This window comes from Egretta garzetta, unplaced genomic scaffold (genome assembly GCF_000687185.1).
Source record: "Egretta garzetta isolate BGI_Z169 unplaced genomic scaffold, ASM68718v1 scaffold32, whole genome shotgun sequence".
NCBI classification, from domain to species: domain Eukaryota; kingdom Metazoa; phylum Chordata; class Aves; order Pelecaniformes; family Ardeidae; genus Egretta; species Egretta garzetta.
The window spans coordinates 1,268,247-1,293,981 of NW_009259035.1; the positions used below are offsets into that span (position 1 = coordinate 1,268,247).

The 25,735-nt window shown below is 40.2% G+C and overlaps 1 protein-coding gene across 1 annotated transcript in view; it reads left to right on the forward strand.

Moving 5' to 3' along the window:
• Window positions 1-5: 5 nt before the first annotated feature.
• TNKS (tankyrase) overlaps window positions 6-25,735 on the forward strand; it is a gene marked incomplete at its 5' end in the record, with an annotated part of 142,870 nt that continues 117,140 nt past the window's right edge. The window contains 2 exons of the mRNA XM_035890405.1: window positions 6-42; window positions 11,774-11,998. Of these exons, the coding sequence (XP_035746298.1) occupies window positions 6-42; window positions 11,774-11,998 (262 nt within the window). The remainder of the gene's footprint in view (window positions 43-11,773; window positions 11,999-25,735) is intronic.

Consider the following 25,735-nt stretch of genomic DNA (forward strand, 5'->3'; position numbering starts at 1 on the left):
ACGTGGGGGGCCCCAGGCCCACGCCGCTCCACTTCGCCGCCGGTGGGTACTGGGACCGGGGAGGGGCCGGGGCCTGTCCGGCCTCCCGTGCCTGGCGAGGGTAGTGACAGCGAGCGCGTCAGGACGGGGGCGCAGACCTCCCGGTCTGGCTTCCCAAGAGTAGCTTCCCTGGCTTCGGGGAGCAGACCTCCAGCATCTCGCTGGGTCGGGAGAACTCAAGGCTAAGCTGAGATAAGGAGTGTGAGCATGCTTCCCCAGCAGCGTTTCACTGCAGCTTGTGGGGAGATGGCTGCTAAACCTCCTTTTTTCCCCCACACATAAAGTGGAAGAAGATCCTCACTTTGGGTGCAGCAAGTGGGAGAGGAGATGCTGGAGGTGTAAGGGAGGCTGTATGATCTAAAAGTACAGACGTTTTCCTCTGTATTTGACACGTAGGCTGCAAACTTCTGCACGAGTGCTTAGAAAGTCAGAAACTGGAATTCAGGACAGAGTTTGCTTGAAGTTATGGGTTTCACGAGTATTGTAGTAGCTCTTGAAAGTCAGGGACCCCTGTGATGCATGTAGACTCGATAGCAATCAAAGTCAATGCCTTGTACTTTTTTATTTGGGCATAACTGCTGATTGATCTCTGCATCTCTTTTGATCTGAGTGGGCTGGGGAAGGAGGTGAAGTGGAACAACAACTGAACTTGGTAGAAGTTACACATGTGTCCAGGAGTCAATATGCCTCTTAGTGCAGAGAGGAGATGTCATTGTGGTCAGAAATAGTGTCATAAAAGCAGTTAACAGTGAGGTCCAACAGTTTACATTAACTGGAAGTAAACATTACCTTCTAGGAAGTATAGCTGTTATAGGTTAGCGTAGTCCATAAAGAGGATGTTTTGTACAGGGTGTGGTCTTCAGTGGGGGCACAGAGCATGTGAAGTTCATGATAAAAACAAAATTAGGAAGATGCTGGAAATCGTCAGCCCTAACTTGCACGATTGCTAGGTCTGTGGTCAGGCAGAAGGCTTTCTGAAGTGTGCCACAGTGTTACAGGACTGGACCTTATGTAGCAAGGGGCATAGATCTGGTTTGAGCTTTAAGTGGTGCACTAGTACACATAAGATAACTAACGAGACTGTATTGGTGGTTGATATTTAAAATGCCGGTGTTTGGCTCTAAAGCACTGTGTTGAAATGGATAATAAAAATTAACATTTTATGGCACAATGTTGCCCAGAATACTGAATAGTGCTGTTCAGTGTATCAGATAATACTTTCTGAGGCTGAATGGGTTTGTTTTCATTTTCAAAGTACAAGTGGTATTTCACAATGCCCCTGAGGGAACTTTTGGTCCTGAACGGTTTCCTTTTCATTATTCTTTGATCTCTGAGCTCTACCAGTAAAGCACAACCTTATGCAAGTGGAGTTGAAAACACAGTGAACTTCTGGAGTACGGGGATGGACTTAATTTTAGTGAACCCTGGAACATAATGCTGGTACAACTGCATGTATGTGCATGAAGTCTGTAATGTTTTGGAAGGCTCATCCTTAGTCTGCTCTGTTTGTTTGGGATTCAGACTTAAAATTAGACCTTGCTGCTTCCTCTTAAAACTCTGAGATCTCAAGCTGTAACTTTAGTGCTAGTACAAACTCTAGTGCTGAAGCTGCAATGGTAACTTCTACTTTTGATTAGAGAAGAAATGGGCAAAACTTACTTAAGGGGATAAGGCTTTGAAAGTTGATAATATCAATCAATTAGATATTACTGTAATAGCAATGGAAGGTGATTCCTTGTAGCATGAGGAAAACAGCAGATGAGGTTCTCATGCCTAACAAATTCCTGTATCTGTTTTTCTAAATTTAAAGACTTCCATTTCCTACCATATATATTTTGTCTCAAATCACTGCAGTATGGTCCAAATGGATTTGACATGTAATAGCATTAGGCATTAGCAATAGCATTAGAGACCTCAGGGTCCTGCATTTTGGAAAGGCCTGTATGGACATTGTTTGAATGCAATTGATCTTAGGCAGTATATAGCTGCCAGTGATGCAACATGTTGATTTGATTTCCTCCTTCATGGGCAAAAAGAGAAATAAAACTTGTTTATGAGCATAGGAGTCTGCTGTATATATGAAGCTGTGTTATGGATAACAGCTCGTGTTTTGTGAACCATACCTAAGTGTGAGTTGTATGGCCTTCACTAGGCAACAGCAGTTGAAAAGCGCAATATGCAGTGTGTTGAACTGCTTCTTTAAACCTCTTGAAGCTAAACTCTTAAATGACAAAGAGAGATTTCCACTTCTGATCTAGTAGTCTGTGATAGAGGAGGAGTTCTAATTTTTTCTTCATTTCCCAGTTTTGGGGGTAGCTGGATTCTTCTGTTTGGGTTTTGTTGGGTTTTTTTGATTTTTTTCTTTTTTTTTTTCTTTTTTTTTTTTTCCCCCCTCTGGTACTTGACTTCTCCCTAGCCCAGCGTGGTTTTCTCAGATGTCCTTTTTGGCAAGAATGCCAGGCAGTTAAGTTACTTTTACTGTAATAGGGAAGGACAACCTCCCTAGTTCTAGTTTATTGTAAAAAGTACTAAGTTCAGGTTTCCTTAAGCTTTGTGAGATTTCTAGTTTCAAAATCACCTTTATCTCCTTTCTCATGGCAGAAGAAAGATAAAAGGGGTGACTTCTGAGAGCATTTGGCATCCTTAAGCACATATGTAAGCTGGGGAAAAGGTGAGACCTGAAATCTCTCTAATCGATTATTTAAAAAGCTGTGGATAGATTTAAATCTTTTTCTAGAAGTTGGAGTCATCTGTCTGTTATCCACTTCTAGATAAAATATGCACAGCCATTGTCAATTGATCTGAATGAAGGGGAATCGGTTCTTCAACTCTGTGTTGCAATGTCAGTGAGTGTGCTGAATAAATCTGACCTGCTTTAGTTAGCTATTAATAAGGCAGGAATTAATACTGAGGCCATATCAGGGTGATGGAGACCTCTCTGGTCAAGCAGGAAGAGGTTGAACAAAGGATCATTTTCCTTCCATCCTCCAACTGGACTGTGATTCTAGCAGAGCCTCTCTTGAAATTCTGAATGTCTTTGGGATGTGTGGTGTCAGCTTTTCCTTTACAAGTGGTTTGAGGGATTATTCTGTAGAGGTACACGTGTTTGGAAAGAGGAAAACTCGGTAGTGCTTCAACTGCTGTGTGGATTGCAGGTTATTTAGGTCTCTACCAATGCAGGCTTTGGATATGGTCCAGAAGCATCCAAGAAATCAGCGTAAGATGCAGATTGTAAAGACTTGAAAATGATTGATTGACTTTAAAATGCAAAAAATAAACTATATGGAGGTATTAATGTATTCATAGCTTTTGCATTCTGTGTTTTTAATGAAAACTACTTATAACTAAAAAAAAAATAATTAAAAAAGCAACTGTGCTAGGCATGAACAAAGGTATGTTTGGCTCAAGATTTTATCCATACTGGTGGCCAAAAGCAGATGTCTAGGGAAGAGTTATGCACTTGCCCTCTTCATATATGGTACTTCTCTGTGTACTCTTCCTGCAGTTTGTAGCTCAGCAACTGTTTGAGCAAGACCCAGTTTCTATGTGTTAGCAGAAATTCATCCTGTGTTAAGGAGTTCCACTGAGTAACTGGACTGTTGTTTAAGTGACTTGTTTTAGAAGTAACTTGCTTCTTTTATGTTTTCCACCCTCTTCACTGGAATATCCTGTGTTCTGCTTAACGTTTCTCTTCTTCAAACTGCATTGAATGAGACAAACTATTCTACTCCCTTGCCTTTCCACTGCACTTCTTTGATCTAAAGATGTGTTACCTCTTTTCCTTGAGGAAAATCTTAACTGTCATTGTTGATTTCACCAGATAATGAACATATTTACTGTATTATGTGTCCCTCACTAGTTGAAAAATTTTGTTATGCCTGTGCTGTCTGTTCTTGTAAACTGGCGTGATAAATTCTGCTTTTGGTAGTGATGTCACATAGTTGACCTTTTTAGCCAGCATAACCAAATGAGTTGGTTCTGCATGTATGAGAGGTAGATTTTTTTTTTTTTTTCCTTTGGGGAATGCTATTGACTTTTTTTTTTTGAATAGTTGGATGGTTTCAGTCTGTGATAATGTCTAACATTTTAGGCATACTTTGCGTGGGGTAGAGTGGGACTTTACTCAGCCTACATGTTTTCTGTGACTCATGTGGTTTGCAGGGGGGGTGTCTGTATTGGTCCATTGTGTTTGAAGCAGGTTGGCAGTGATGCTTTCATGGTTCTTTTTTGTGTGTCATCCTCCATTTATAGCACTCACATGCCCAGGTTGGCTTTCCAAGACTTTTCTACCTTTGATATGCCTAGATGGGGAGGACTTCTGTGACCTTTTGTCTGAAATCCCAGCTTTATTCCAGAGCCAGCAAGTGTTTGTAGGAGCCAGCTTGGTAATGGACTTGCTTCTTCCCTTCTGAAATAAGGTTTAGCCTTATAAAAGGATGTATATGTTTGCGGCTGACACCTTGATTCGTATGTTTTTAAGCCTAGTCCTTGCTGGTAAATCATTAGTAATAGCACCTCTTGCAGAAATGACTAGGTGGGTGGACCTGATAGAAATAAGCTGCATCCTAGCTAATTTCTCTGTATAGCCACAGTCATAAGCTTGTCCGGTTCTACACCCATTCAATAAGAAGTTTAACTTTTTTTCATCATGAAATTAGCCCCTCAAGTTCTTAGGCAACGCATTCCTTTAGCTTTACAGTTACTCTCTTTCTAGTGTTTAACACAAGGATAGAGAGAGTAATTGCTGAACCATGGCTTAATGCCCACTTCTGTACTGAGGAAGAGGTAGAGATTTCCAGAGCAGCTCCTGGAAGGTGTAGAGTTGGGTTCACAAGCTGAAGTGCTCTGGGTGATATCAGCCCAAACTCAGGCTTGGAGAAACCTTATTTAAGGTGACTTGCTAGAACATCAGTGATATTCCTTGTTTTCTCTCTGCTTAGCTCTGTAGTAATGGCAAAAAGCTGTCTGGGGAAAGTACTTTTCTGTAAGCATGCTTTTTGATATTGCTAGTAATAACTGTTGGAAGTCAAATCTTTTTACGAAGGCTAACATATATAACTATTCTTTGGAAAATTTCTGGAGTACACAACTTTAATCCTGAAGGCAAAGGGATCTCACTTGGGTTGGAACATAGTGGTCAGAGTTTAAGAGAGCTCATCAAGTTATTTGTCAACTAGCAAGCTATTAATCATAAAAATGCAAGCTGCTTCAACATGTGTGAGATAAGCAACTGAGGAGGCAGAAATAGTATAACCAGCTACTGACTGTTCCTTGAGTGAGAGCCAGATGAGAAGTAGTTGGTAACTTATTACACCCTTCTCCATGCAGAGACACCTGAATTGACCACTCCACCCGTGGTGTAATGCACAAGTTGGCTTAAATTGCCCTGGAAAGCCTTGCTTGAGATACTGTTCTTAAACTACTCTGACTCATTTTGCTGCAGTTGTCTGATGTATCCTTGCCATAGAAGAGATGTCTGACCTTACTCAAACAGTTGTTTGTAAAGCTAAGTCACTGATTAATTCTGCCTTGTGCAACTTAAAGCAGGGGTAATAACATTCAGCTGGGTTCATATGGACAGAATGAAGAGTGCAGATGTGTTGTCAGTTAGGAACCATCCTGGCAGCCTTACAGGTTCAGAGCCTGCAAAATACAGGCTTTTTAGTGTGAAAAGATGAGTTGATGAAGTACTGGCCTTGACTTTGGAATTCTTTCTTTTATGTCTTTTGTAGCATTTGTAGTACATGAACTCTGTTAGTGTTACAAGTGTGTTACTTCCTAGGAAGTTTCACCTTGCTTTCTTTGTGACTGGTAACTTGTTCTCTTGAATGATCTTGCAATACTTTGTGCAATGTATTGTATCTCTTCCCTGTTTAAAATCCTTTGAAGGAATTTGCAAGAGGATATAAATGCAAGATTTCAGACCTTTGGTAATACTGAACCAGGTGCCCTTTTTCCCAGCTTGAAGGGTCTTCAGTTTACTGAGTTAAAGGACTCGGTTTAATTGTGTGCTGCTTAGTGAAGTGGGACAAGTGCTGGTGGCTTTTGGAAGACCTGTCTTGGGGGAAAAATCTGGTCCTAGAATGTGTAGTACTAAAGCAAACAGACAAGCTTGAACTTCTTCCACCCTTTGCTTACCATTCAAAACCATTCTCAAAAGGTCGTATGCCTCCAAGATGTGTGGTTCTCCACTTCAGGGGCTTGTATTCTCATATGAGCTATGGTTAGTGCTCTAACAAGTGGGATTACATTTAATAAGAGCATCTTTCATGCTTTGCCTAAGATCACAATAATACCTGCAGGTGTCCTTAACCTGTGATTATACACTTTTGTAAAATTTAACTCCCTTTGGAGTCAATGTGCTTTTAAGTGCAAGCAGGTGAAGGGAGGATGAAAAATGCCTAATAGGTGTTAGAAGTCTTCCATGTGATAAATTAAACTCTGCACATAACAGCAGCTTTGCAGAGGTTGGAATTGGCATTTGGAGGAGTTCATGCTATGTTGTGATCAAGTGACATTAATTGGGCAATGGGTGAAACAGCACAGCTGTACTTTAAACTGAGCAAACTGACTACTTGATATATTGTACTCACTGGGGAAACCATTCTTCCAATTCTAGTGGGAAATCCATACAGTTATTTGTTTTTTTTTTTTACCAAACTTTCTGAAAATGAGTCTTGAAATTGGGCAATGAATCATGTGGCTTCTGGGAGTATTAGTAATGAAGTGTCTGCAAACTGTTACTGTGTGAAAGCTTGTGACTAACTGAATGCAGGTTTGACATGGAAGCCCTAAGCAGAGTATGTTTACAGAGGATATTAACTGATGCTCCTGCTGCTTTCCTTGCATTGCTTCCCTCGTCAGTCAACCAACCTGCTCACCCTGTTGCCTTTTGTTACTTAGGTTCAATGCCACGAGAAGAGATGGGACAGGACCGACTTGTGGGCTGGGAGCAGGATGTGAAGGGGGAGTCAGACAGGTCTTGGCAGTAGTAGTAGGCATTTGGTGGTGTTTCTGTGTGCTGTCTTGTCTGATGGCATTTAGAAGTTTTATTTAGTTTAACTTTCAAGCTGCCAGTTTAATACCTAAAGCCTTTTTCCCCCCACTTTCTGCCTAAAGTGACAGGTATAAATCGGAAAAAAGTAAGAATACAGCATTGGCAAAGAATTGGTTAAATGGCATTCCCTCTGAACTGTCTACTGTTCTCTTGATTTATGTAAAGCTGTCATAGCTATGTCCATCTCCTGGCTTTTGCCAAGCTTTAGTCTTCCATTGTTTCTCTGAGGTGACTGGAGAAATGAAGAGCCTGCCTGTTTCTGAATTTTTGCCTTTTCTTTGGTTTGACTGATGAGTGTTTCATCCTTAAATTTTAGATGTTCTCTTGTTACTGCCTTTTTGTAATGGGATTACTGCTTCCTTTCTCTCCTGGACAGCGTGTTTTCTGAGGTACTGTGACTTGCCTGAAACTTCTAAATTGCCTAAAGAAGCTAAAATGAGGGCCAAGCTTGTGCATTTTACCTGTGTGAAATAGCTCAAGCTAATAAGGGACCCTGCCCATGTTTGTGCTTTGGAAGCTGGCAGGTGAATCTCATTGAAACAAGCTTGCATACTGGGCCTTTGAATGTGACTCTCCTCCATAATTACCCTGGGTTGGATGTTTTCTGTAGGAACCATCTATTTGTCTTTTGGGATCTTTGATTATAGGTCCTTTCTTGGAACTCCTCCTTAGACTTTATAAATTAACATTGCACTGGAAATATATAAGAGTAGGATTCTTAAAGTCATCTTAAATGACATCACATCAGTTTCTTCAGTTTAAACCGAGTTATATGTGCTTCATCTGCCACAAATGGCTTAGCATGTGTCTGTTGTTTTTTGCAAAAGGTGACCCTGACACTGCAGGAGTTTCAGTAATTACAACTGCTTTGTCAGATTGGGTCATGTGATCATTTTGAAGACTTTCTGGCACTTTGTCAATTCAAGCTTTTACATGTTTGCCTATGGTGGGGGGGAAGCTATTCCTGTCATTGGTTACTTTTTCTGTGAAAAATGGGTGGTCTGGTGGGATAAAATCAGAGTAACCTTTATTGTGGTTTTTGAGGACTGAACAGAAGAGCTAATTCACCAAAATCTGTAAAGTGTTTATCACAGAATCACAGAATGGCAGGGGTTGGAAGGGACCTCGGGAGATCATCTAGTCCAACCTTCCTGCTAAAGCAGGTTCACCTAGAGCAGGTTGCACAGGACATCATCCAGGTGGGTTTTGAATATCTCCAGAGAAGGAGTCTCCACAGCCCCCCTGGGCAGCCTGTTCTAGTGCTCTGTCACCCTTAAAGTGAAGAAGTTTTTCCGCATATTCAACTGAAACCTCTTATGTTTCAGTTTGTGCCCATTGCCCCTTGTCCTGTTACTGGGCACCACTGTGAAGAGTCTGGCTCTGTCCTTGTGACATCCACCCTTGAGATATTTGTAAATGTTGATGAAGATCCCTTCGCAGTCTCTTCTTCAGGCTAAACAAGCCCAACTCTCTCAGCCTTTCCTCATAGGGGAGATGCTCCAGTCCCCTAATCATCTTTGTTGCCCTCCTCTGGACTCTCTCTTTATTGCTGGCATTTCCAAAGATGACCCCGTGTCCAGCAATACCTTGAAGAAGTATGTGTGTAGTCCTGAAAATCACAGCACTGAACAATCTGAAAAGAAATCTGGGCTTTCAGGCACTGCCAGGTTGTTTTTTCTCAAAAAACAAGAAGTACACATAAAGCAAACACTCATGCAGTTTCAACACTGGTTTTAGTAGTTCGGTCTATAAAAACTAAAGGCTAATAAAATCTGTTGATTTAGTGTTTAATCGAAAGCATCCTTTTCTAATTCTTGTCTTCCCAATTTTTCTTTGCCAGTCAAATGAGCAATATAAACATGGAAACCTCGAGGTCTTGCTTCTTCATATTTATGCCCCAGGCCTGTTAGGGTATCTGGTCCCACAGCAAAGCTTTATTTGCTGTTGTACCCATTTAAGCTGTCATTTTCTATTTGAAGACTTACAGGTGATGTTACTTGGCTGTTTATAACAGAAATAAACAAAAAAATCAGTTTTCATCCTAGAATTTGCAGTGATTTAGAGTAGCAGTAGCCTTGCTGACAGTTCAGTTAAGAAAAATGTGTCTTCTGGTAGCAGTTTTGTTGTGACAAGTAAGTATCACTCTTAGTAAGACCACTTTTGATTTGCATGCTTCCATTTCTGTAGTGTAATTTCTAATGAGAAGTGATAAGTATATAATGTACTAGAAAGCTTTGACTCATCTGCAGTGATGGACTAAAACTGGGTTGCTGAGTGGGGTGCCAGTCTGGTTGTGGGCCCCTCCCTGCAGCTGGTATGGCTCAGCAGCTTGTGGAGCAGCTGCTGAACTGCTGTTTAGCCCCATGTATTCAAGAAAACCCACTTTGGTAGCTGCTCAGTGTACTAACTTGTAATTTGTAGTGGTCCAGCATCTGTGCTGCAAGCAGCTGAGGGCTCTGTACAGTGGGGATGGGGGAATCCCTACAGCTATCCAAAAGCAGCCAGGCTTGTTAACTGGAGCCCTTGAGCGACGTTACCATACAGCATTACAGCATTAACCGAGGTGTGAACTGCTACAGTCTGTACTAGATGTGAGCATGTGTGCGTACCCACGATGGCTTCCCCAGACTGTACTTCCACCTGCTTGCCTGTGTCTCATATAAGAATGCTGTTTTAGCAGAAGTAAAAATATTGTTAAAACTGTCATCAAAACTCTCAAACCACGAAAAGCCTCAGTAAAGGGGCTTTTTGTTTTGGTCCTGCCTGCCTTACTCATAGTATTAGTCAGCTTCTAGAAAACTTTTGTCCTTCAAGAAAGGGTGTTGAAGGACGCTGTGTGGCACTGAGGAGACGGTGCCAATTCCTGTAGAAGGGCTAGCCGGCAGCTTGACTGAAAGCTGGATGTTGAGTTACAACATTAACCTTAACTGGATAAACTAGTATGGCTGCAAAGCTGCTCGATCTGGCTTAGGGATCTCACCGTATGGACTGTGGGGGAAAAGCATGTTAATTCTGCACTATAAGCCTGCATAGCTGTAACTAGTGCGCTACTCTGGCAAAAAGGGGGCTTAATTCATTGAAATGGAAGTCCTATCGAGGGACTGCAACTCTGGGGTAAAATGTTCTGATTTGAGAAGTCTTCATGCATGAGTTGTTGTGTACCACAGAGGGTGCTGACTTTTGAAAATAATTTCTGTCATTGAACAGCATTTCACTGTGGCAGAGTTATGTGGTCACTGGGGGGAGAACTGACAGCTTCTTTGTTGCTTTCCTTGAGCTTATTTCCCTTCTAGAAGGCAAATATAATGTCTTTAGTTATGTTTTTGATCCATGATCTGTGGAGTTAATACAATCTATAAACTGCCAGTTAGCACCACTGTGATGGAATTTCACCTGCTGCAGCATTTAGTTCAGCTGTTTTATAAACATAGTTCATATACACAGGATTCTTCATACTTAAGCTGGTTGGTATCCATGATTACCAGAAGACATAATAACTCTTAAAGTGGCAGTCTTTTAAAATCTCCAGTGATACTGCTTTTAGCCCTGAGCTTTCTAAGAAATTAAATCCAGCCTTTGAGATGCAACCTAGTACAAAAATGAACACTTGTGTTTTAATTCAAACTGTCCCTCTTGATCCTGATATCTGACTTTTGTTCCTGTCCTTTAAGGCAGTGGTCTCCAAAGTGGAATGTTGGGGTGCAGGAAGAAAATGTTTTCTACCATTAATAAATATAATAAAAATTTTAAAACTGTTTTTCATCTTTATCTCAGTCTCTTTAGATTTTAATTTTTGTTTATAATCTATATAATAGTACAGTAGTCCATGTATATGATTTATAAATATATGTATATTGGGCATGCATGCTCAAAAAATTTTTCACTGATGGAGCGTACCAGCAAAGAAGTTCAGAGACTGCTGCTCTAAGGCATTTGAGGCAATAGGAAGCACATTTGGGCACTAGAACCTTTCCGGGTTCATCATGAACAACAAGCGAAAGGTGTCAAGGCCTGGCATGCTGATGCAGGGCTTTGAAGCGTATTAGTTTAATGGTGCTGGCTTTATGGGGATGTTTTCCCTGGCCATAATGAAGGCTGCGTTCCTAGGGTGAGAACTTCCTGAGGCATTATTTCCCAGCCAAGGTCTCAGTTCTACTTATCTGCAACTTCTTGGTCTGTCAGTTTGTCAGTTGCAGGTAGCGAGACTCTGTGGAAGAGGGAGGGTTGTAGTTTGGGTTGAGATAAGGTGGTTCTGCTTGAGCACTGGCAGTGTCCTTCAGCATTTATATATATGGTCTTCTCCAAGATCTGTATCAAGAGGTAGTATGCAAGATGCTTGCATAAGGTTTGCACAGAGTACGTAAAACTAATAAAAAGTGTTTCTTGAAAAAGAATGGCAAACCTAGTGTAGAACTTCATGAGATAGTGGCAGGCAGTCAGGCTGATCATAATACAACACTGTTCACCTCTGTCATGAATGTAAGTGAATCTTGCAACTGTGTTTGAGCAGGTGAATATGGTCTCACTTTATGGTGAAATGAACCAAAAAGTGGAAGAGGGACATGAATAATATTGTTTGTCTGTACATGGGACTAAGAGGGAACAGTTTTAAACATTAAATTGTGGTGTTTTACCAGACCATTATAATAATAAATAATTAATTATGTTCTCTTACAGGTTTTGGGAGGAAGGATGTTGTAGAGCACTTGCTACAGACAGGCGCCAATGTTCATGCTCGTGACGACGGAGGACTGATACCCCTTCACAACGCCTGTTCTTTTGGTCATGCTGAAGTGGTTAGTCTGTTGCTGTGTCAAGGGGCAGACCCAAATGCTAGAGACAATTGGAACTACACTCCTTTGCATGAAGCTGCTATCAAGGGGAAGATAGATGTGTGTATTGGTAAGTGTCTCTCCTCGTATTGAAACTTTACCAGATAGGTGTTTTGCGCAGCTGTAATTGTTAATGTACTGGACTTGAGATGAAAGATACTGGTTGTTCTTAACAGCTAACTTCTTCTAAATAGCAGGTAGGTATAGCAATAGTCATTTAAGACTATCTCTTTCATGGAGTATAATGTGAACTTTGCTGAATTTGCATTTGGAAAACTAATGCGGGGAGGTTGGCTAAAGTCTCCTTGTCTGTTAAACTACAATATTAAAAAGCTGAATATGGAAGTTTGTCTTGGTTGCTCTCAAGAAAACTATTTTTACTAAGTAAAGTCTTTGCTTTTTGGGCTGCTCTATCTGTCATCTTAGTGGTTAGGAAGATGGTTAACCTTTTAATCCTATATGGTATGGGGAAACATTTCATTAGTCCTTTGGAGCTTTCAAATACAAGTTACAGGGCACTATTGTTCACAGTGGTTATATATCTTCAGTGTGTGTGCTGTAGCCTGGAGCCAAAGCAATTTCAAATAAAATTGAACACTTCAATCATTTTAAATGTATCTAGAACATATAAAGAGCTTTTCAGTCAGGATATCTTTAGCTTTTATGTTTTTTTTCTCTGTGTACTTAGTATTACTTTTTTCTAAACGGGAACTTCTATTTTTATTTTTTGCAGTCATATCAGTTCCTTGAGCATATTTATCAATTCTGGTTCTTCTCACATCTACTAACTTGAATAAAATGGTCTGTTCAACATTGTGATTTTTATCAAATGTGGGAAGAACAGCAGATCTTAAAAATCAAGCTTTTAAGATTATGAACATGAGATTTTTTTCTATGTTATTGAGATAACAAGCACAATTTTCAGAATTTCAGGTAACGTCTATTTGCGTAAAGATTTACTACATAAAATTCCTGCAGAGAAAGCTACAAAACTTACAGGGCAAGTTCTTGCATTAGCTTTATTGCAATACTTATGGCATTACTTTAAAAATCTAAGATTGAGGGGAAAGAAAATTCGAGGAAACAAAAAATAAATTTTCGTCTATTTCTTCTCTTTACAAGGAATGTGATGGACTTAATTTCATTGCTGTGTGTGAGGTAAAGTATATGGAGAATATTCTAAAGTATATGAAGAATATTCTACAGAAGTTACTGAGTATAGTTGATTATGCAGCAGTACTGTGGGAAGAGATCAATTGATACAGTAGGTTACAATAACAGTCTCTGACAATGGTGAATGGAAAATTAAGCTTAATTCCAGCCAGTAATGGGGATTTGCATGTGACTTAAAGGAAGTAATTACTTTGGTCTGTTCAGTGCTGGAGTCTGCCTGACTCTGGGAACTGCTGACTGAAAATAAGTGGGAGAAGGTTGACAGTAGGAGGCTCCTTCACGCCTATAAAGGAGTACTGGGTTGGCTTGCTTTGGGAAAGATTTGCTTTGCTCAGTCTTTTAAAACCTTGTTATAAAGCAGGAGAGGGTACAGCTGCACACCTTTGTGTTTGTAGGTGATAGGATGAAAGATGGTTGCAACAGAAGATCTTGGGATTTGGGGAGGCAGCATGGGTAGTGTAGCTTTGGGTGGTTTGTCTAAAGACTCTGGTACTCTTTGGAGGAGATTGGGCAGGTTGGACCAAGGTGGCAGATTATGTGGTACATCAATTCTGATGTACAATACTGACAGTAATTTGAGATTATTTAGCTCTAATTACCATAGTTAAGGTGATGATACCTTTAAAGTTATACTAATTCAGCAAGAAGTTGCGGACCTGGTGAAAGGAAATACAGAATCAAATTTGTGGCTTGTATACACAGAACTTCATTCTGTGTTCCATGTACAAATTAGATCTGTGACTCTAAATGTTAAATGTTAGTCTAAGGGAATGATCCATATATATAATATATTCAGCACGTGGTACTGGTGAAATGCCAAAGCTCTTCTGCTGTCCTCTGCAGTTGTAGTGTTCCTTGGAAGCACAGAGCAGGGCTGCAGGACTAGGTGCAGTTCTCCTTACAAAGCTACTTGCAGGCAGATTGGAGTCTGGGAATTTTTTTAAAACTCATTTTATTTTAAGCAAGCAAGCTTGATGCTGTTGTGATCAGTTTATTTACAGATATCCATGTGTGTCATACTTCAGTCAGATATTTCGTCTGTCAATGTGAGCGTTATTATTGAAGGCAGTATCACCAGTCACTACATTTAACGTATACTGTAGTATGATGCTTCTTCAGGATTTGATTCCATAAACTGCTAGGACATAAGTATAGACAAAGTGAGTTTATTTGCAGTTTATATCTAGTGGGCAAGTATATTTTACTGTCTTTGGCAAGTTCCTGTTTGTTTTAAATGGTTTTATATATAATTTTTATATTAAGGTCTTCGGCTTTTATCTCAAAGTCTTTTGAAGGAACACATTATACACAGGGATAATGGAAAAAAGTTTGTTTAGGGCACGAATTCTGACTAGCAATACTTGAATAGCTTTCTGGAATGTATTGTACAGTACTGCTATTTACACCTTAAGTGTAGACTGTTACAGTAAAAATTACGGGAGAAATTGGCCTATTAAAAAAAAAAAAAAAATCCCATTCCTAGTGTTCTTTTTTAAACAAGCAAGGCATGCTTTTTAAAGAGCCTTAATTGAAGAATAGTCTCTGGGAATGCTGGCATAACCTAGAATTTATTACTGAACTTGGGTATCTGTCTGAAAAGCAATAGACTGTGCAGGAATTAGTCATCTAGCCTCATTTTTGGCTACCTATTCCTGGCATCTTCTTCCAAATGATGTAATGGGAGAGAATCTTCCAATTTATCTTCTCTCAAATCCCTTCTTCTGTGCCACCCCAGTCTGCATCTTTTCTTTATCATATCTACCATGGAACACTGTTCTTCTGGCTACTTTACAGGTCAAAGAGAGACAAAGTGATAATTGAGCAGAGTGCAGAGATGCAGAACATTCATGAATAATGATTTTTTTGGAGGAAAACTCAAGGCATTGAAGCAGAGTGGGAAGACCTGCAAAAGCTAGGTAGTGATTGCACTACAACTATAGAATGCTTGTGTGTCTAGCACTAGCCTTGGAATGGAGTGTGCATATTTATGCTAAAAGTACGAGTGCTCAGCTGTACATCTGAGTTCAGACTAATAGGTACAAACCATGCCACTGGGAAGCTTATGTGGAAATAAGAAGTGCACATGAACTGATGAAAACTCATCAGACTGTGCACGAACTTTTACTCCAGGAAACTGTAAGAAAGCAAATGACTGATAAGACTTCTTGCTCTTGTCTTTTACTCATTGCGTATTACAATCATAAGATAGTGTAGGAACTTAAAGGGAGAGAATGCAAATGTGCTGAGTTTGGGAGGGCTATGGACTGTGGCTCTCTTGGGTGGCAGTTGCTTTTGTGTTCTGGGTCCAGAAGCATAGGAGATCTTGGAGGATGGTAAGCAGTGCTCAGCTAGTTTGCAGACCATCTCTTACAATATATTTAGTCGCTGCAGATTTGTTTAGTTGCTAAGTAATTGAATCCATTTGGAAGTGTTGTTTGCTATATGTAATCAATTTTTGGACTAAATATATTGAAGCATTAAAACCAATTGTTAGATAGCATTCTCCAGTGCTTATGGCTTTATCTGTCAGGGAGATGCATTTTCAGTGTCTGTGAACTGCTTCTAGAGCTAATGAAAAGTGGTTTTGTTCCTCGGTGTCACATTTTCTTGTGGAATAATGAATGAATGGTGAACTCTGTAAAGTGTATTTGGAGGAATGCTGCAATGTCAGGGTAACGACTGTTCTGCAGGTTGGGCTGGGGAGAAAGGATGATCTGTTTCTTCATCTGGAAGTCTATACTGTGGTCAGACCAAAGATTCATGTAGCTCACTTTTCTCCAACAGTGGTGTGTAGCAGATGCTCAGAGACTGCGAATGGCTTGACTGTATCTATCTTTCCCATGGCAGCCAACAAATTAGGAACTGGATAAAGTAGAGGCTACATCTGGACTGTGTTGCATAGCCATTGGTATACAAAATTCTTGAAAGATAGATCTAATCACTTCTTAAATGCTGCTATGCTTTTGGCTTTGAAGATGTTGTGTGGCAAGAGAATTTTACAATTTAATAGTCTTGCAGAAAAAAACAACCCTTTGTTTTCTTTAAATCATTATTCTTGATGACTTTTATTGCAATTCAGGACTTTCGTAAGAAATAATGAACGGTCATATCTGTCTGTACTCTGCATATCCTTTGTGATTTTTTTGATTTTTTTTTTTTTTTTTTTTTTTTTTTTTTTTTTGTTAGGCCTCTATCTTTCCTTCCCTTAAATGTCTCTCTTCCAAGCTGAAAAACTTAGTCTTCTATTGTGTTATCCTGTTGAATATTCTGGGTTTTTTGGTGTGGTGTAGCTTTTTTTTTTTTTTTTTGAAGGGTGAAGGGTTGGTATGGGGGGGTGAAGACATCAAAACTGGGTGTTGTAGATTTATAGGATAACTTAATGTTCTTTCTGTTTTAGTTTTCTTGTTGCTGAGCACTGAATGGGAGTAGCTTCAAGGTATTTCCTGAGCGGTAACAGCTCCTTTAAAACTGTGTGCTTGTGCAACACACAGGTTTTTTTGTTTAAAAAAAAAAAAAAAAAAAAAGGCTAAAAATAACCTTACAGGAGCTGTGCTTATGCAGTCTGTCCAGGCTTGCTTTGCCCTCCACCATATTTGTTTCTGCAGAGGCAGCTGTTCTTGCAGAGATTTTTTTTCTTTTTTCCTCCCCAGGTGGCTCTCCAGTTAAATGTTGTGAGAACTATAGGACTACTAGCCTAAAAGAGAACTCGGGTGTCATATGCCTGCCTACTCTTATAAGGGCATCCTTCACAAATATGCAAACCTTGAACATCATCTATGATGATGATTCTGATTTATGCATCTGAACATACAGGGTACGTTAGTAATTTTAGGGAAATAAAAAATTCTAGCTACTGAAAAGCTCCCTTCAACACTGTACAAAACTGTAAAAGTTTTTAAAAATTACTTTTAGTTCATGCAGTGCTAAGGATCCATCAGGAATTACTTAATATGACATTAGACCAATGTTTTTACTGGCTTCCTCTGGGCTAGTTATAAAATTTCCTGCAAAGATCCTGTTGCATGATGAATTTACTGTCCCAGTGCTATGAAGCAATCTCTAATGGCAGTGTCAAGGTGCATTAGTGTCTCTTTTTTTGACCAGAGAACTTCTGTGGAAGTTAATTTTTTTTCCATTACCCTTTTTGCACTTGAAAGATACAGCAAACAAAAACTTTGCTAAGCTAGCAGGTTTTCCAGCATTCAGGCCCTACCCATAGCATGGGGATCATTATTATTTAAATGTATCTTTTTTTTTTTTTTTTAAACATATCAAAACATAGCTCACCCTGCTGTGCTTCCTTCATGACTGGAGAAGGAGAAGAATTCATTAGCTTACCTTCTGCTATTACCTGTCTTTAGGCTGAAATATGTGGAGGGAATATGATGTGACCCCTTCCTGCAGTGCAGCTAAACCTTCTGTCAGGGTTAAAAAAAAAAAAATCTGTGAAAGGTAGTTTGAGTAGAACTAGTGCACGGTAAACCTTAAAGGAATTGTAGAAGTAGCAATTGCCCAATCATTGAACTGCTTGTCTGGTCACCATGCAAAGAAGGCATGTGTAACAAATAGTGAAATTATTACAAATTATGGTATTTTTGTCCCTTGAGATTTTTAGAATGCTCAAAGCATTTTGACTTCTAAGCAGAGGAACTGTGTTGCTCTAAAAGTTAGAGCTGCATCCGATTTTACTACCTGAAAAATTTAAAAAAAAAAACAAAACAGGAAGTGCTACCAAAGAACAAAATTGTACAGTAGCCAGTTCTTTTTGGGGGTGGGGAATGGGGTGGGGTGAGGGGGAGCAGCTTTAGCTTCTTAACTGAAAAATTATTACAGTGACTATGGGTTTAGCTGCAGGATTGACAGAAGCCTGTAAGAAGACTAGTAGCTTCTTAATAAGCATTAGAGGGGGATATTGGTAATTGAGGTGCTCTGGGAGCTGGTTATGTGTGGTGTTTGTTGGAGAGATGTACTGAATTCCCAGACTCTCTTGGAAAGCTGGTGTTCTAGAGGGAACCTTAGATTCAACGAGGCATCCCAGGAATCTGATATTGAGAGGCTTGTAAAATCACTGGAAAATGCTATCAAGTGAGTACTTCTAAATACTCTGTGTAAACTGTTTAACTATTGCTGCTGTTTATATCAGAAGATTCTTGGATGTTGTTAGCATTCCTATTGAGGTAATCAAATCAGTCCTGCATGCACAGTGCGGTATTCCCTTAGCCTTTGGAGAGAGGCAAGTGAGAATATTCTTAATGTGGTAATTTTAGACCGCTTGGACTTTTGAACTACAGGGTTGGAGCACTATCGCTACTGACCACTCAGTGCGCAATGGGAAAACAGGACTTTTCTTAAGCTCCAGGACAGTCTAAGGAACTTTAGACTGTTCTTGTGTACCAGAAATGTGAGTTTTGTTCCATTAGGAGGACATGAATTAATCCCTACAGCAAGGGAGCTATCCTGTCTGTTGATTGCAGCTAACACTGATGTACAGAGCAAAGGTACCTTGTGATTTGATATGCTTAAGGCCAAGCAGTCCTGGTTAGCAGCATCTATCTATTAGCTGTCCACATATGCAACATAAAAATCCTGGCTATTTTTAATAATATTTATTACTCAGATACTTTCTGATCAAAGCCAAATCTGTTGTTGAGGAAGCAGACTTGTTAGACTATTCAGATTATGAATTTTTTTAGTCTGTTTCTGCTCTGTGAGTGATAGCATGTGTATGTGGAACCTTGCTTCTTAGAGTAGCAAATGGTTTTAAATCCTGTGCATATACAGTGGCTCAAAGACCTAGTATGCTTAAATCTACTCATACTGTTTCTTCATGGGGTCTTTCTCAAGTGAAGCTTGCTTGATAGCAGCCATAGGATAAAAATTCCGTGGTTTAGGTTGAATGGAAGAATACTTCTGCTCTCTCACTGGAGTTCTTATTCATGGTTTTGAATAGTTTCATGTCCTCTAACCACTTGTTTAAGCTATGTCAGCTTCTAAACATCAATATTCATCACAGAAATAAGAGCTGCTTAGGCTGAATCTTACTATGTTTCCACCGTGTAAGTTTATAGTTCAGATCTCCCTTATTGAAAGGGATCTGAGAATAAGGCCTTCTTCTCTGTAAGCTGGTGGGGGTGGAGGAACCCATGATTTAAATCATACGTTGGTAATTTGGAGGCATTGTAATACTGTTGTCATAGTAACAATGGATGGGAGTATGAGACAACAGGGCTTTTGTCAAAAGTGACTACAGAAAATAGTTTGGGACATTCTACAATGGCGTATACAACTGCAGTGCTCCCTGGTGGACTTTAGCAGAAGGACAGGAGGGCAGGTGATCCGTTCCTCTATGTGAAGGACACCTCTTCAGTACATGACATGTATGTGCAGGCAGGTCTGTTAATGTATTGCAGTCTACAAGAGTTGTTGTGGGAAAAGCTGCCAAAATTAGATGGGGTGGCTTGCTGTAAAAGCTCTGGGGAATCCTTTCTGCTGGCATTTTGCATCTGTACACATGTAGCTATGATAGATGCTTTATGAAGAAAATTTCCGTGAGTGGTGTCAGTCAGCCATGTGTGCCTGACAAAGGTCTTGGAGCGCCAGGAGCCTTGAAATGAGTGGGTCATTGATGCAAGGTGGAAGTGCCCTTTTGTGAGAGGGACATTTTTGTGAGAGGACTAAGTGCTGAGCTGGATTACTCCTGAGGTTAAATCCTCTTCAGAAACAAAATCAACAGTAAACTTGATAGCAGAGAGGATGATGCTTTGTACAAATTGAGTGAGAATGAGGCTTACTTCAGGTGAGGAAGACTTGTCTGCAGGGTTATGCCAATAAACTTACTTCTTGTTTTCCTATCTGGGACTAGTGATGCTGAAGGCTTGTAAAACCTGTCACATTACTGTGCTCCTTACAGTCCTTAAGGCTATAATTTATATTATGGTATTTGAATTTCAATCACCTTTTAGCAATACAAGTTAATGAAAATAGGTTGAGAAGGATTGCCTTGTCTGGGGTTTCATACACTGTATATTTTGGAAGCAGTTAGGTTTGAACTGCATTGACAGTTAATGCAACTGATCTGTGAGTTTTAGACTTTTTCCCAGCTCTTATTTCTTCTTTCCTAAAATTCAGGTATCAAGAAAATTAGTCTTTTTACGTTGTTTGGCTGCTTGGCACAGGAGAATCTGTGGAGGGCAAGAAAAGTGTCATTTATTTTATGTTTCTTCAAAAGTGCTGATTAAATCAGAATCTGGTTACTTGCAGCAAAGGAGGTGGTATGATAATATGCAAAACACTATTGGAAAACTTGTGGTAGGGCATTTATGGGAAGTAAGGTCTTTAAAAGTACCGATGTTAACTATTAGCAAATTGAGAGGGAGGGGAAGAGGAAGTTGTATATTATCCAGAACAGAGTAATGGAACGGATACTGCTCTTGCAGACACTGAAACTGCTTTCAGGTGTCCAATACCAGCTTACAGTGGCTTTCTAAATATCTTGCAGAAATACTTAATGTTATGGGGCTATGATTCTGATTACTGTAAGCAATATCTGCTTTTAGCTTCTTGGAGGAACCGTGTGGTCTTAATGCAGTTCGTATGTGGTTTAAAAACAATGTCTAAATATATGTGTAGCTGTTAAGGCATAAACGAGTAGGGCCACTTCTAGTAGAGTTCTCGGATGTTTCCTTGGTCTAATGGAAAACATTGATTAAAGTATTACTGTAGGATGTAAAGGTCTTGCTTGTAAACATGTGGAGGCAATTAAATATTTGTTATACAGTGAACAAAGGAGGGTGTCTCTCTTTAATGATTTGGTCTTTCTGCAACATAAAGCAAGTGTACAAAATGAACTATGGGCGACTGAAGCCCACTGAAAATACTGAGTGCTTGCCTCTTGTTCTGTGTGGTCTTCATTTCAGTCTTTCATGTGGCTAGGATGCGTGGTGAACATGGACTCCTGTTTGACTGTTTTTTCCATGTTTGTACAAATGCACCACGCTTCTTGGACAAAGCTATTCCTTTCTAGGAAAGGCTGAAGTGCCTGATGTGAATCCTGCTCTTCATGCTGCTGTGTGTAGTCTTCATGTTTTGCTGATGTCTTGTTCAAGCAAGCAGTACTGGGTGATGCTGTGGTTGGATATCATGCTCTTGACCGAGCTATGGTATTGGATACTGAACTTATGTGACAAGGGAGCCGAGAGCTTTTTGTTTTGTTTTTATTTTCTTGTTTGGGGTGATAAAAGGATGGTGCAGGACACAGGTGTGACTAAGGAGAGGAACCCACTCAGACTGATCTAACATGCGTCCTTCCTTAGCGCAAGACGCACAACAGTGATGGTATCTTACCTGACAGATTGGGATTTTTGCAGTGTAGAATATTTGCTTGTCAAGGACCTAATGCTAAATAGGATAAGACTTGCACTGCTCTCTATCAACAGGGCATGGCGGTGAGCAGGTCTGGGACTGGAGCACAAATGGGTATAGCTCTGTCCTTTAAGAATAGAAAGTAATGTGACTGTTCTACATAATAATGTGGTCTAAGATAGTGGCTGGGGAAGGTTTCAAAGACTGATACACGTAGTACTTATAGCTAGTCAGTTGTTAGTAGAGTTCTATATCTGCTTGAAGTTAATGTATTCTTAGCTTCCTGATTTTTACTTCAGAAACAGAATTTTTGAGACTATCCATGTCTTCTGGCCAACGTGCAGCTTTAGCCCCAATTTCATGGACTGATCAGCTTGGTATCCCCAAGATTTCCTGTACTACTTGTATTTCTCAAATATTTAGTAACTATGCTGTGGACTAATGATGAGTTTACAAAATTGGCACAAGGTTCAAGTTTTACGCAGTTATTTGGCATATTTGGACTTCTTTAATTTTAAGAATTTCAGCTCTTAATCACATCAAAATGTTACTGTATGTGTTCTATAGGGTGTGTGCCTAAGACACCATCCCCATGTACTGTTGAAAGCTGGCAGGCGCTGAAGTTCACATCTGCAAAAGGCTGTGCTTTTGGACTGTGACAGTTGTTTTGTTTGGTGTTTTGGGCAGGGTTGGGTGGCTTTTTTTTTCCTTTTTTTCTCTTTGCCTTCTTATGCTCACCTCACTGAATGGTGAGTTGAGAGCTGGTGCTAGGGTTTGGATCTCTTCAATGCATGTTTCTTCTGGTGCTAAAAGGAGAAATGGGTTTTGATTGTATGTGCACCCTGTCTGTTTCAGAAAAATGGTAGGTCCAGGACAGGTTCTAAGAAACTTCTAAGACTCTAGAGTTTGTTACTTCCTGAGTGTTAGGTTTTATTACACTGGCAAATAATGCATTTTGATGGCCACATAGCTAATTCCACATACAATCTATCACTTGACTTCCACCAGGATTTTTTCCTCAAACTTCACCTGGAAGAAATGGTTAGCATATGCAGAAGGAGATTGGAATTGGTCTTTGGTTTCTCTTAACTGTCCTCAATTCTTTTCCCTCTTAGGATGCTACTTGTTGACCTGATTTGCCTCAGTGGCTGCTTTTGCTTTTCAAGGACACTGAAAGCAGGGCTCTTAATCTGTCAAGTGGGATATCAGGATTACAGCTGACATTTATTTGAATAAAACTTGAAGTAGAAAGGTGAATTTGTTCAGAGAAAAGTGAAATTGGGACCAAGCAATGCAGATTTGTCTTTAAAGCAGCTTTCAGCTTGGTATATAGATGAAAACATAAATTGCTCAGACAGTAGGGCAGCAACTAGGATTTCTAGCTGTTCAATAAATACTATACTAAAGCAAATGCTTAGAAATATAAGTAGCTGCAGAATTGTTGCTTGTAAGGAAAAGAGGTGTGATTTAGTTGTGGCATAGTAAGGCCACCATCTGTACCATCTACAAATGGGCTAAATGTTTTGGGATTTTTTTAAGCTCTTTTGGTTAAAGGGTCTTCTATTCCATTTTACACACTAACAACATATGTGTTCCAGATGACTACTTGAATGCACTTAGGTGTGATTCTTAAACCCCTGTGTGAAATGGGCACAAACTGAAAAATGGGAGGTTCCCTCTGAACAGCAGGAAACCCTTTTTCTACTGGGAGGGTGAGCAATCACTAGCACAGGTCACTCAGAGAGGTTGTGGAGTCTCCTGCCTTGGAGATATTGAAGAGGCATCTGGACACAGCACTGGACAACCAGTGGTAGGTGGCCCTGCTTCAGCAGGGATGTTGTTCCAGGTGATCTACAGAGATCCATTTGACCTCAACCATTCTGTGATTCTGTGAAAAAAGAGTGTACATGCATGACTGCAAATAAATGGGATTAAATAAATGCTTAATGTACTGTCTTTCATTGCTTGTTAGCTTAAAGATTGTGGGGTTTTTTTGTAACTTAAGTAAAGCTTCTAAAGTTCTTGTATTTTGCAGATTCATTGTGGAAGCTTCCTTCACACTACATGGCTTTTGGTGCAGATTGTGTGCTTGGGGGTGAGCATTCTGGAAGGATGGTTTCATCTCTTGCATGATGCAAAAAAACCCCTGACAAACAAAAAACTGCAGTGACACTAAGGTTTTGAGGTTGCTCTCCAGAAGACTGTATTCTGCATAACCTGCATATACTTTTGTTTTCTTGCTGTTAGCTGAAATGGAAAAAAAATAACTTGAAAAGTATTCCATCCAAAAAAGGAATCAGGAGTATTTGCCTCATTAAGTTCAGGCAAGATCAAGGCTTTGAATAGCTGTTCATGTAGGCCAAGCAATCTACCAACTCTGGCTCTTTCTCTGAGGGCAGAAGGATATTATCAGCCTGCTGTGCTGCCTACGGCTTCTGGAACTTTCTGCTTGTTCTCTCCCTATGCATGTTTAATCACTGCTAGGCAGAACTGATGTACCAGGGAGTGATTTTGTAGTGCTGCTTACGTACAGAAAACTAATCATAGTTAAGGTGCTCCTACTTATGGGGAAACAGTTGTGGGCAGTCACTGAGGGAGGAGGGAGCCTCTTAAAAAGCTGTCCTCTTGCCCTGCTGGAAGAGCTCTGACTGTTGCAATGATGCTTGTGGTTTTGGTTGTCTGGTTCAGATCCTTTTTCTCTACTTTGATTAGATAAATCTGATCTCTGGAACATCTACTGCAAACTTAATTCTAGAATACATTGAAGTATTTTGTAGTGCATTGGGAAGTGAGGTTTATGGTATGTATATATAGACCAGGAATCAGCCTATCTTGCTAAGAAGTTGAAGCTTAAGTAAGCAAAGTCTAAAAGTATTTCTGGGGCAAATATTGAAAAGGCTGAGACAAAAGAGTCTGTCTAAAAAAATTAGAGCTTGCATGAAAATAGGATAAAGTCCTTTTAAAGTGATGCTTCATAATATTCTTTTTATAGAGATCTTTCTTCTTCCCTCAAAACAAAAAAATTGGTACTGGGAGACCTTGTTCATGCCACTTCTTTGATTTCTTACTGCTGCCTTGAAGCCTGTTCCTGTGAATTCTTCACCTAAGCTGAAGAAAAGTCTGACCTCTAAGCATTGTTTTCATTTCATGTTTTATTGGGCCTCTGCTCAATTTGGTACTTGCATTCTGGTACTGTAGGAACTGGTACAGTTTCTGCAGCATATGGGTGCCTGAGAACCTGCCTTTTAAAGAGCAGATCTGTGTCAAGAAAGTGGGATGTTTGATGTCCTCTGTCCCTGATGGACCAAATGGCCATTTCAGCTGTAAAGCAAGAAGTGCCTCTGCTAGGAGCTATATTCCAAGCTGTCTGCATGTATAGTCTCATAGTGTATATTGATGCCCCCAGCAGTTGCTGGCATCTAATGACAAGGTAGTAGAAAGATACAAGCAGGTGCTATGGTTTTATCTAGATTATGTCACACTTGGCCAAAGTACCATTTCTTTACTAGAGGTAGCTTTCTTTTACTTAGAAACATTCATTTCAGACCATGTGTCTGTATCAGTTTTAAAATTGTTTAGCTCCAGGAGCTGGCCCGCAGGATTACAGTCACAGAAAGGTTTAGATTGGAAGGGACCTTTAAAGACCATGTAGTCCAACTCTCCTGCCATGGGCAGGGATAGCTTTCACTAGATCAGGTTGCTCAAAGCCCTGTGCAACCTGACCTTGAACGCTTCAATGATACGGGGCATCCACAACTTCTTGGGCAACCTGTTCCAGTCTTACAGAAGTTCAGGTAGATCACAATCACAAGGGTTGGAAGGGACCTCGGGAGATCATCTAGTCCAAACCCCCTGCTAAAGCAGGTTCTCCTAGAGCATGTTACACAGCACTTCATCCAGGCGGGCTTTGAATAGTTCCAGAGGAGACTTCAAAACCCCCCTGGGCAGCCTGTTCCAGTGTTCCGTCACCCTCAGAGTAAAGAAGTTTTTCCTCATATTCAAGTGAAACCTCTTATGTCTCAGTTTGTGCCCACTGCCCCTTGTCCTGTCACTGGGTAAAGAGCCTGGCTCCATCCTTGTGACTTCCACCCTTAAGATATTTGTATGTATTGATGAGGTCCCCTCTCAGTCTTCTCTTCTTCAGGCTGAACAGGCCCAACTCTCTCAGCCTTTCCTCGTAGGGGAGATGCTCCAGTCCCTTTATCATCCTAGTTGCTCTCCTCTGGACTCTCTCTAGGAGTTCCTCATCTTTCTTGAACTGGGGAGCCCAGAA